The sequence below is a fragment of the Salvelinus fontinalis genome, unplaced genomic scaffold (genome assembly GCF_029448725.1).
Source record: "Salvelinus fontinalis isolate EN_2023a unplaced genomic scaffold, ASM2944872v1 scaffold_0001, whole genome shotgun sequence".
In the NCBI taxonomy this organism is placed as follows: Eukaryota; Metazoa; Chordata; class Actinopteri; order Salmoniformes; family Salmonidae; genus Salvelinus; species Salvelinus fontinalis.
Window position 1 is genome coordinate 2,113,510 of NW_026600210.1, and position 12,234 is coordinate 2,125,743.

General features: G+C 45.2%; 1 protein-coding gene across 50 annotated transcripts in view; it reads right to left on the minus strand.

The window, feature by feature from the left end:
- dapk2b (death-associated protein kinase 2b) overlaps positions 1-12,234 on the minus strand; it is a 108,596-nt gene that overhangs the window by 63,508 nt on the left and 32,854 nt on the right. For all 50 annotated transcript variants that reach the window (XM_055910042.1, XM_055910035.1, XM_055910051.1 and 47 more), the window contains exon 3: positions 4,454-4,675. In XM_055910042.1, the coding sequence (XP_055766017.1) occupies positions 4,454-4,675 (222 nt within the window). The remainder of the gene's footprint in view (positions 1-4,453; positions 4,676-12,234) is intronic.

Below are 12,234 nucleotides of genomic sequence, written 5' to 3' on the forward strand. Positions count from 1 at the left end.
CAGGCTGCCTGTCACCATGCATTCTATAACACTTACTGACAGGCTGTCTGTCACCATGCCTTCTATAACACTTACTGACAGGCTGTCTGTCACACCATGCCTTCTATAACATTTACTGACAGGCTGTCTGTCACCATGCCTTCTATAACACTTACTGACAGGCAGTCTGTCACCATGCCTTCTATAACACTTACTGACAGGCTGTCTGTCACCATGTCTTCTATAACACTTACTGACAGGCTGTCTGTCACCATGCCTTCTATAACACTTACTGACAGGCTGTCTGTCACCATGCCATCTATAACACTTACTGACAGGCTGTCTGTCACCATGCCTTCTATAACACTTACTGACAGGCTGTCTGTCACCATGCCTTCTATAACACTTACTGACAGGCTGTCTGTCACCATGCCTTCTATAACACTTACTGACAGGCTGTCTGTCACCATGCCTTCTATAACACTTACTGACAGGCTGTCTGTCACCATGCCTTCTATAACACTTACTGACAGGCTGTCTGTCACCATGCCTTCTATAACACTTACTGACAGGCTGTCTGTCACACCATGCCTTCTATAACACTTACTGACAGGCTGTCTGTCACACCATGCCTTCTATAACACTTACTGACGGGCTGTCTGTCACCATGCCTTCTATAACACTTACTGACAGGCTGTCTGTCACCATGCCTTCTATAACACTTACTGACAGGCTGTCTGTCACACCATGCCTTCTATAACACTTACTGACAGGCTGTCTGTCACCATGCCTTCTATAACACTTACTGACAGGCTGTCTGTCACCATGCCTTCTATAACACTTACTGACAGGCTGTCTGTCACCATGCCTTCTATAACACTTACTGACAGTCTGTCTGTCACCATGCCTTCTATAACCCTTACTGACAGGATGTCTGTCACCATGTCTTCTATAACACTTACTGACAGGCTGTCTGTCACACCATGCCTTCTATAACACTTACTGACAGGCTGTCTGTCACACCATGCCTTCTATAACACTTACTGACAGGCTGTCTGTCACCATGCCTTCTATAACACTTACTGACAGTCTGTCTGTCACCATGCCTTCTATAACCCTTACTGACAGGATGTCTGTCACCATGTCTTCTATAACACTTACTGACAGGCTGTCTGTCACACCATGCCTTCTATAACACTTACTGACAGGCTGTCTGTCACCATGCCTTCTATAACACTTACTGACAGGCTGTCTGTCACACCATGCCTTCTATAACACTTACTGACAGGCTGTCTGTCACACCATGCCTTCTATAACACTTACTGACAGGCTGTCTGTCACACCATGCCTTCTATAACACTTACTGACAGGCTGTCTGTCACTATGCCTTCTATAACACTTACTGACAGGCTGTCTGTCACCATGTCTTCTATAACATTTACTGACAGGCTGTCTGTCACACCATGCCTTCTATAACACTTACTGACAGGCTGTCTGTCACCATGCCTTCTATAACACTTACTGACAGGCTGTCTGTCACCATGCCTTCTATAACACTTACTGACAGGCTGTCTGTCACCATGCCTTCTATAACACTTACTGACAGGCTGTCTGTCACCATGCCTTCTATAACACTTACTGACAGGCTGTCTGTCACACCATGCCTTCAATAACACTTACTGACAGGCTGTCTGTCACCATGCATTCTATAACACTTACTGACAGGCTGTCTGTCACCATGCCTTCTATAACACTTACTGACAGGCTGTCTGTCACCATGCCTTCTATAACACTTACTGACAGGCTGTCTGTCACACCATGCCTTCTATAACACTTACTGACAGGCTGTCTGTCACCATGCCTTCTATAACACTTACTGACAGGCTGTCTGTCACACCATGCCTTCTATAACACTTACTGACAGGCTGTCTGTCACCATGCCTTCTATAACACTTACTGACAGGCTGTCTGTCACACCATGCCTTCTATATATCTATAAAATAACGGTAAGTTTTGCGACCCTTCTAGCTAGCTGACCACCGATTTACGTTGCAATTTATGTAAGTTAAGTTGTGAGAGTTTTTTTTTAAAGTAATATATTTACACATTTTGTGGGACACGCTGTATAATGTAAAATTTGACTCCGCGACAGACCAAAAAATTTAATATCCAGCTTTTTACCTATGAAATATAGCTAACGAATTTCAGGCAAGTCTTTTTTTAAAATATAATTTTACACTTCGGATACGAGGTTGGTGTCTCTTTTTTTGAACAAAATGAAACTAATATATCTTGTAAATAAACAAAATGAAACTAATATATCTTGTAAATAAACAAAATGAAACTAATATATCTTGTAAATAAACAAAATGAAACTAATATATCTTGTAAATAAACAAAATGAAACTAATATATCTTGTAAATAAACAAAATGAAACTAATATATCTTGTAAATAAACAAAATGAAACTAATATATCTTGTAAATAAACAAAATGAAACTAATACATCTTGTAATTGAACAAAATGAAACTAATACATCTTGTAATTGAACAAAATGAAACTAATATATCTTGTAATTGAACAAAATGAAACTAATATATCTTGTAATTGAACAAAATGAAACTATTATATCTTGTAATTGAACAAAATGAAACTAATATATCTTGTAATTGAACAAAATGAAACTAATATATCTTGTAATTGAACAAAATAGTAAGGTGGCCAATAACTGGGGAACGTATGCCGATTATACAGGATGTATTCTTTTTTATTAACCGTTCATCAAAATGCAGATAGTCCTGGTAGCTATTTGGTTAAATATTTAACTAAGTATTTAGCAGTGTTTATGGCTTGAGCCCAGAAGCTGTTGAGTGTCCTGTTGCTGCATCGATGTTTCTTGCCGTCCGGTAGCAGAGAGAACAGTCTATGACTTGGGCCTTTTTTAAATTTATTTATTTATTTTACCGTTATTTTACCAGGTAAATTGACTGAGAACACGTTCTCATTTGCAGCAACGACCTGGGGAATAGTTACAGGGGAGAGGAGGGGGATGAATGAGCCAATTGTAAACTGGGGATTATTAGGTGACCATGATGGTTTGAGGGCCAGATTGGGAATTTAGCCAGGACACCGTGGGTTAACACCCCTACTCTACTCTTACTCTGCCTTCCTCTGACACCGCCTGGTATAGAGGTCCTGCTAGCTCGAAGGGTCGGGAAACTTACCGTTATTTTCCAGCCCGTTTAAATGTTGAGCTCGAGGGGAATTAGTCCCCTAACTAACCGATAGAGTCTGAAGTTATGAGGAGTCGGATGTTTGGGGGGAAAATGTAGCTATTCCTCATGCTGTTATCTTATCATTGTTGGGAAGGACCTGTACGCATTTCACTGTTCGTCTACACCTGTTGTTTACGAAGGATGTGACAAAATACCATTTTGATTTAGACAGCTGATAACACCATGGACAAAGCATCCTCTCTAGATTTTTATCACACTAATGTCTGCTCTTCTCTCACAGGCTGGACTCTCACAGGCTGGACTCTCACAGGCTGGACTCTCACAGGCTGGACTCTCACAGGCTGGACTCTCACAGGCTGGACTCTCACAGGCTGGACTCTCACAGGCTGGACTCTCACAGGCTCTTCTCTCACAGGCTGGACTCTCACAGGCTGGACTCTCACAGGCTGGACTCTCACAGGCTCTTCTCTCACAGGCTGGACTCTCACAGGCTGGACTCTCACAGGCTGGACTCTCACAGGCTGGACTCTCAGGTGTCAGAGATACATAAGTCTAATAGATGGTCTATATACTGTACATCCAGTCTAATAGATGGTCTATATACTGTACATCCAGTCTAGTAGATGGTCTATATACTGTACATCCAGTCTAGTAGATGGTCTATATACTGTACATCCAGTCTAATAGATGGTCTATATACTGAACATCCAGTCTAGTAGATGGTCTACATACTGTACATCCAGTCCTTGCTCGAGATGGCGTCCAGACAGGGTACTTTAAGAAACGTTATATTAGGCCTACAGTATAATGCTAAAATAATAGCATCTCAAATGAATTGACAGGGACCGTTTGAATATGGGGAGCGAGAGAGAGACAGCTATTTTATTACTAGAGATGATGGTTATGTCCTAACGAATGCTGGATTAACAGCCTATGAATTAACTTCTAATTTACTCTGCCTTCACTGTTCCTTTCTTGCTAAATTCATCTCTGATGGCATCTCCACTGGCCTGTGTGTGCGTGCGTGTGGGTACGTGTCCCTCTTCACTCACAGCTCCAGTATGAGTGCGTGCGTGTGTGTGTGTGTGTGTGCGTGTGGCTGTGTGTGTGTGTGTGTGTGGGTGCGTGTGTGTGTGTGGCCGTGTGTGTGTGTGTGTGTGTGCGTGTGGCTGTGTGTGTGTGTGTGTGTGTGTGTGTGTGTGTGTGTGTGTGTGTGTGTGTGTCCCTCTTCACTCACAGCTCCAGTATCAGCACCACGTCAGTGCGGGTCTCGTAGACGTCATGCAGCGCTACAATGTTGGGATGTGTGATCAGCTGTAGGATGTCCACCTCTCTCTCTATGTCTTCCCTCCTGACTCCCCTCCTGCTGGCCCGGCTCTGACACTTCTTCACAAACTTGGCAGCATACTCCAGACCCGAGCACTTGTCCCGGCAACGCTTCACGATGGCAAACTGGCCACTGGGGATGCAGAGAGCACACAAAGAGGATGACATCGTCAAATTGATGAAGAAGGATGCAGAGAGCACACAAAGAGGATGACATCATCTCTGACCTCATCCAATAGACTGGGAATGTTTGGGGAATTTGGGACTGAGATGGTTGAACAACAGTTACAGTCTGATGGTTGAACAACAGTTAGTCTGATGGTTGAACAACAGTTAGTCTGATGGTTGAACAACAGTTACAGTCTGATGGTTGAACAACAGTTAGTCTGATGGTTGAACAACAGTTAGTCTGATGGTTGAACAACAGTTAGTCTGATGGTTGAACAACAGTTACAGTCTGATGGTTGAACAACAGTCAGTCTGATGGTTGAACAACAGTTACAGTCTGATGGTTGAACAACAGTTAGTCTGATGGTTGAACAACAGTTACAGTCTGATGGTTGAACAACAGTTACAGTCTGATGGTTGAACAACAGTTAGTCTGATGGTTGAACAACAGTTAGTCTGATGGTTGAACAACAGTTACAGTCTGATGGTTGAACAACAGTTACAGTCTGATGGTTGAACAACAGTTAGTCTGATGGTTGAACAACAGTTAGTCTGATGGTTGAACAACAGTTAGTCTGATGGTTGAACAACAGTTAGTCTGATGGTTGAAAAACAGTCAGTCTGATGGTTGAACAACAGTTAGTCTGATGGTTGAACAACAGTTAGTCTGATGGTTGAACAACAGTTACAGTCTGATGGTTGAACAACAGTTACAGTCTGATGGTTGAACAACAGTTAGTCTGATGGTTGAACAACAGTTAGTCTGATGGTTGAACAACAGTTAGTCTGATGGTTGAACAACAGTTACAGTCTGATGGTTGAACAACAGTTAGTCTGATGGTTGAACAACAGTTACAGTCTGATGGTTGAACAACAGTTACAGTCTGATGGTTGAACAACAGTTAGTCTGATGGTTGAACAACAGTTAGTCTGATGGTTGAACAACAGTTACAGTCTGATGGTTGAACAACAGTTAGTCTGATGGTTGAACAACAGTTACAGTCTGATGGTTGAACAACAGTTAGTCTGATGGTTGAACAACAGTCAGTCTGATGGTTGAACAACAGTCAGTCTGATGGTTGAACAACAGTTAGTCTGATGGTTGAACAACAGTTACAGTCTGATGGTTGAACAACAGTTACAGTCTGATGGTTGATCAACAGTTACAGTCTGATGGTTGAACAACAGTTACAGTCTGATGGTTGAACAACAGTTAGTCTGATGGTTGAACAACAGTTACAGTCTGATGGTTGAACAACAGTTACAGTCTGATGGTTGAACAACAGTTAGTCTGATGGTTGAACAACAGTTAGTCTGATGGTTGAACAACAGTTAGTCTGATGGTTGAACAACAGTTACAGTCTGATGGTTGAACAACAGTTAGTCTGATGGTTGAACAACAGTTACAGTCTGATGGTTGAACAACAGTTAGTCTGATGGTTGAACAACAGTTACAGTCTGATGGTTGAACAACAGTTAGTCTGATGGTTGAACAACAGTTACAGTCTGATGGTTGAATAACAGTTACAGTCTGATGGTTGAACAACAGTTACAGTCTGATGGTTGAACAACAGTTAGTCTGATGGTTGAACAACAGTTACAGTCTGATGGTTGAACAACAGTTAGTCTGATGGTTGAACAACAGTTACAGTCTGATGGTTGAACAACAGTTACAGTCTGATGGTTGAACAACAGTTACAGTCTGATGGTTGAACAACAGTTAGTCTGATGGTTGAACAACAGTTAGTCTGATGGTTGAACAACAGTTACAGTCTGATGGTTGAACAACAGTTACAGTCTGATGGTTGAACAACAGTTAGTCTGATGGTTGAACAACAGTTACAGTCTGATGGTTGAACAACAGTTACAGTCTGATGGTTGAACAACAGTTAGTCTGATGGTTGAACAACAGTTACAGTCTGATGGTTGAACAACAGTTAGTCTGATGGTTGAACAACAGTTAGTCTGATGGTTGAACAACAGTTACAGTCTGATGGTTGAACAACAGTTACAGTCTGATGGTTGAACAACAGTTAGTCTGATGGTTGAACAACAGTTAGTCTGATGGTTGAACAACAGTTAGTCTGATGGTTGAACAACAGTTACAGTCTGATGGTTGAACAACAGTTAGTCTGATGGTTGAACAACAGTTAGTCTGATGGTTGAACAACAGTTAGTCTGATGGTTGAACAACAGTTACAGTCTGATGGTTGAACAACAGTCTGATGGTTGAACAACAGTTACAGTCTGATGGTTGAACAACAGTTACAGTCTGATGGTTGAACAACAGTCTGATGGTTGAACAACAGTTAGTCTGATGGTTGAACAACAGTTACATTCTGATGGTTGAACAACAGTTACAGTCTGATGGTTGAACAACAGTTACAGTCTGATGGTTGAACAACAGTTAGTCTGATGGTTGAATAACAGTTAGTCTGATGGTTGAACAACAGTTAGTCTGATGGTTGAACAACAGTTAGTCTGATGGTTGAACAACAGTTACAGTCTGATGGTTGAACAACAGTCTGATGGTTGAACAACAGTTACAGTCTGATGGTTGAACAACAGTTAGTCTGATGGTTGAACAACAGTTACAGTCTGATGGTTGAACAACAGTTAGTCTGATGGTTGAACAACAGTTACAGTCTGATGGTTGAACAACAGTTACAGTCTGATGGTTGAACAACAGTTACAGTCTGATGGTTGAACAACAGTTACAGTCTGATGGTTGAACAACAGTTACAGTCTGATGGTTGAACAACAGTTACAGTCTGATGGTTGAACAACAGTTAGTCTGATGGTTGAATAACAGTTACAGTCTGATGGTTGAATAACAGTTACAGTCTGATGGTTGAACAACAGTTACAGTCTGATGGTTGAACAACAGTTAGTCTGATGGTTGAACAACAGTTACAGTCACTCAGTTACTGTTCCTAGGCCATCATTGAAAATAAGAATTTGTTCTTAACTGACTTGGCCTAGTTAAATAAAGGTAATAACTGTAGTTAAATAAAGGTAAAATAAAAATGTGAGATGCCTTGCTGCAGCTAGGGGGTTAACTAGATTGTTGAAATCCAACTCAGGGTCTAACACCAGCACCAGCTAGGGGGTTAACTAGATTGTTGAAATCCAACTCAGGGTCTAACACCAGCACCAGCTAGGGGGTTAACTAGATTGTTGAAATCCAACTCAGGGTCTAACACCAGCACCAGCTAGGGGGTTAGCTAGATTGTTGAAATCTAACTCAGGGTCTAACACCAGCACCAGCTAGGGGGTTAGCTAGATTGTTGACATCTAACTCAGGGTCTGTAGCAACGTGATCAGATCTGTAGCAACGTGATCAGGTCTGTAGCAACGTGACCAGATCAGATCTGTAGCAACGTGACCAGATCTGTAGCAACGTGACCAGATCAGATCTGTAGCAACGTGACCAGATCAGATCTGTAGCAACGTGATCAGATCAGATCTGTAGCAACGTGATCAGATCAGATCTGTAGCAACGTGATCAGATCTGTAGCAACGTGACCAGATCAGATCTGTAGCAACGTGACCAGATCAGATCTGTAGCAACGTGACCAGATCAGATCTGTAGCAACGTGTACCAGATCTGTAGCAACGTGATCAGATCAGATCTGTAGCAACGTGATCAGATCAGATCTGTAGCAACGTGATCAGATCAGATCTGTAGCAACGTGACCAGATCAGATCTGTAGCAACGTGTACCAGATCTGTAGCAACGTGATCAGATCAGATCTGTAGCAACGTGATCAGATCAGATCTGTAGCAACGTGATCAGATCAGATCTGTAGCAACGTGACCAGATCAGATCTGTAGCAACGTGTACCAGATCTGTAGCAACGTGATCAGATCAGATCTGTAGCAACGTGTACCAGATCTGTAGCAACGTGATCAGATCAGATCTGTAGCAACGTGTACCAGATCTGTAGCAACGTGATCAGATCAGATCTGTAGCAACGTGTACCAGATCTGTAGCAACGTGATCAGATCAGATCTGTAGCAACGTGACCAGATCTGTAGCAACGTGACCAGATCAGATCTGTAGCAACGTGACCAGATCAGATCTGTAACAACGTGTACCAGATCTGTAGCAACGTGATCAGATCAGATCTGTAGCAACGTGTACCAGATCTGTAGCAACGTGATCAGATCAGATCTGTAGCAACGTGTACCAGATCAGATCTGTAGCAACGTGATCAGATCAGATCTGTAGCAACGTGATCAGATCTGTAGCAACGTGACCAGATCAGATCTGTAGCAACGTGACCAGATCAGGTCTGTAGCAACGTGACCAGATCAGATCTGTAGCAACGTGTACCAGATCTGTAGCAACGTGTACCAGATCTGTAGCAACGTGTACCAGATCTGTAGCAACGTGATCAGATCAGATCTGTAGCAACGTGTACCAGTCTGCTTCATGCCAAGCCACTTCCCCATCTTACCTAACTAACTAAGTCTCTGGCAGAGTGCAGCTTTCTCTCTCTCTCCCAGTAAGCCATGGGTCACCACAACGGGACATTCAGGGGGACGATTTCACCTTAAACAAAGGTGACCTCTATCCCTGCTTGGCTGCTAACTACTTATGACGATAAAATAACACAGACTTAGAGTTTGGGAGGAAGTCCGAATGCTTGGTTTGTGTCCGATGGGAGCAGAGTGCAGCCAGAGAACTATTCTCCCACTCCATCAAATGTTCTGCCAAATATCTGAAACCCCCCCCCCCCCCCCCGTACTCCCATATCTCCAGAAGAGGTCACAACAGAGGTGTTTCCCAAAGCTCCTTACAACAAACGTATTGTTCTCGCATGTGTGGTTGTAAACGGTTCCAGGATATAGCTACCACAACTAGGGCTGGGCCTAGCTACGTTCAGTGAGGGTTGATTTGAAATGATCAACCTCTTCCTATTGACTGATTGTGTCCAGTATTATTTTATTTTTACTACAGGGCTCATTTCCAAAAAGACACCTGGTTCCCAATATGAGTCCTTGTTAAATAAAATACAGGTTAAATAAACAGTTTACCTAACATGGACCTACTTGCTGAGCATCAGGGCGAGAGACTGTGGTTCACGTAGAATGTGTTTTTAACGTGTCCCCGTTGACAGGGTGGATTACAACACAGCAGCAATAAAGGACAGACTGAATTCGCCATCACAGAGCCTAACGCAGCTGGTATGTTCATGGGATTAAAGGTGTGAAAGAGGAGGTTAAACATGTTCCCTAATGATTAGTCACCCAGTTAAAATACAGGGTATGACGTCTCTGTCAGGGTAGGATGACACTGTATTCTGTTGCGTTGAGAATGTTACCATCCTGACACTGACGGGCTGCTAACAAAGCTGACTAATCCTGCTGGCATCATGCCTCTCCTCTCCTGCTTGCATCATGCTTGCTGCAGTGTCCTCTCCTCTCCTGCTTGCATCATGCCTGATGCAGTGTCCTGTCCTGCTTGCATCATGCCTGATGCAGTGTCCTCTCCTGCTTGCATCATGCCTGCTGCAGTGTCCTCTCCTGTCCTGCTTGCATCATGCCTGCTGCAGTGTCCTCTCCTGCTTGCATCGTGCCTGCTGCAGTGTCCTCTCCTGCTTGCATCATGCTTGCTGCAGTGTCCTCTCCTGCTTGCATCATGCCTGCTGCAGTGTCCTGTCCTGCTTGCATCATGCCTGCTGCAGTGTCCTCTCCTCTCCTGCTTGCATCATGCTTGCTGCAGTGTCCTCTCCTCTCCTGCTTGCATCATGCCTGATGCAGTGTCCTGTCCTGCTTGCATCATGCCTGCTGCAGTGTCCTCTCCTGCTTGCATCCTGCCTGCTGCAGTGTCCTCTCCTGTCCTGCTTGCATCATGCCTGCTGCAGTGTCCTCTCCTCTCCTGCTTGCATCATGCCTGCTGCAGTGTCCTCTCCTCTCCTGCTTGCATCATGCCTGCTGCAGTGTCCTCTCCTGCTTGCATCATGCTTGCTGCAGTGTCCTGTCCTGCTTGCATCATGCCTGCTGCAGTGTCCTGTCCTGCTTGCATCATGCCTGCTGCAGTGTCCTGTCCTGCTTGCATCATGCTTGCTGCAGTGTCCTCTCCTCTCCTGCTTGCATCATGCCTGCTGCAGTGTCCTGTCCTGCTTGCATCATGCCTGCTGCAGTGTCCTGTCCTGCTTGCATCATGCCTGCTGCAGTGTCCTCTCCTGTCCTGCTTGCATCATGCCTGCTGCAGTGTCCTGTCCTGCTTGCATCATGCCTGCTGCAGTGTCCTCTCCTCTCCTGCTTGCATCATGCCTGCTGCAGTGTCCTGTCCTGCTTGCATCATGCCTGCTGCAGTGTCCTCTCCTCTCCTGCTTGCATCATGCCTGCTGCAGTGTCCTGTCCTGCTTGCATCATGCCTGATGCAGTGTCCTCTCCTGCTTGCATCATGCCTGCTGCAGTGTCCTCTCCTGTCCTGCTTGCATCATGCCTGCTGCAGTGTCCTCTCCTGCTTGCATCGTGCCTGCTGCAGTGTCCTCTCCTGCTTGCTGCAGTGTCCTCTCCTGCTTGCATCATGCCTGCTGCAGTGTCCTCTCCTGCTTGCATCATGCCTGCTGCAGTGTCCTCTCCTGTCCTGCTTGCATCATGCCTGCTGCAGTGTCCTCTCCTCTCCTGCTTGCATCATGCCTGCTGCAGTGTCCTCTCCTCTCCTGCTTGCATCATGCCTGCTGCAGTGTCCTCTCCTGCATGCATCATGCTTGCTGCAGTGTCCTGTCCTGCTTGCATCATGCCTGCTGCAGTGTCCTGTCCTGCTTGCATCATGCCTGCTGCAGTGTCCTGTCCTGCTTGCATCATGCTTGCTGCAGTGTCCTCTCCTCTCCTGCTTGCATCATGCCTGCTGCAGTGTCCTGTCCTGCTTGCATCATGCCTGCTGCAGTGTCCTGTCCTGCTTGCATCATGCCTGCTGCAGTGTCCTCTCCTGTCCTGCTTGCATCATGCCTGCTGCAGTGTCCTGTCCTGCTTGCATCATGCCTGCTGCAGTGTCCTCTCCTCTCCTGCTTGCATCATGCCTGCTGCAGTGTCCTGTCCTGCTTGCATCATGCCTGCTGCAGTGTCCTCTCCTCTCCTGCTTGCATCATGCCTGCTGCAGTGTCCTCTCCTGTTTGCATCATGCCTGCTGCAGTGTCCTGTCCTGCTTGCATCATGCCTGCTGCAGTGTCCTCTCCTGTCCTGCTTGCATCATGCCTGCTGCAGTGTCCTCTCCTGCTTGCATCATGCTTGCTGCAGTGTCCTCTCCTCTCCTGCTTGCATCATGCCTGCTGCAGTGTCCTCTCCTGCTTGCATCATGCCTGCTGCAGTGTCCTCTCCTGCTTGCATCATGCTTGCTGCAGTGTCCTCTCCTGCTTGCATCATGCTTGCTGCAGTGTCCTCTCCTGCTTGCATCATGCCTGCTGCAGTGTCCTCTCCTGCTTGCATCATGCCTGGTGCAGTGTCCTCTCCTGCTTGCATCATGCTTGCTGCAGTGTCCTCTCCTGTCCTGCTTGCATCATGCCTGCT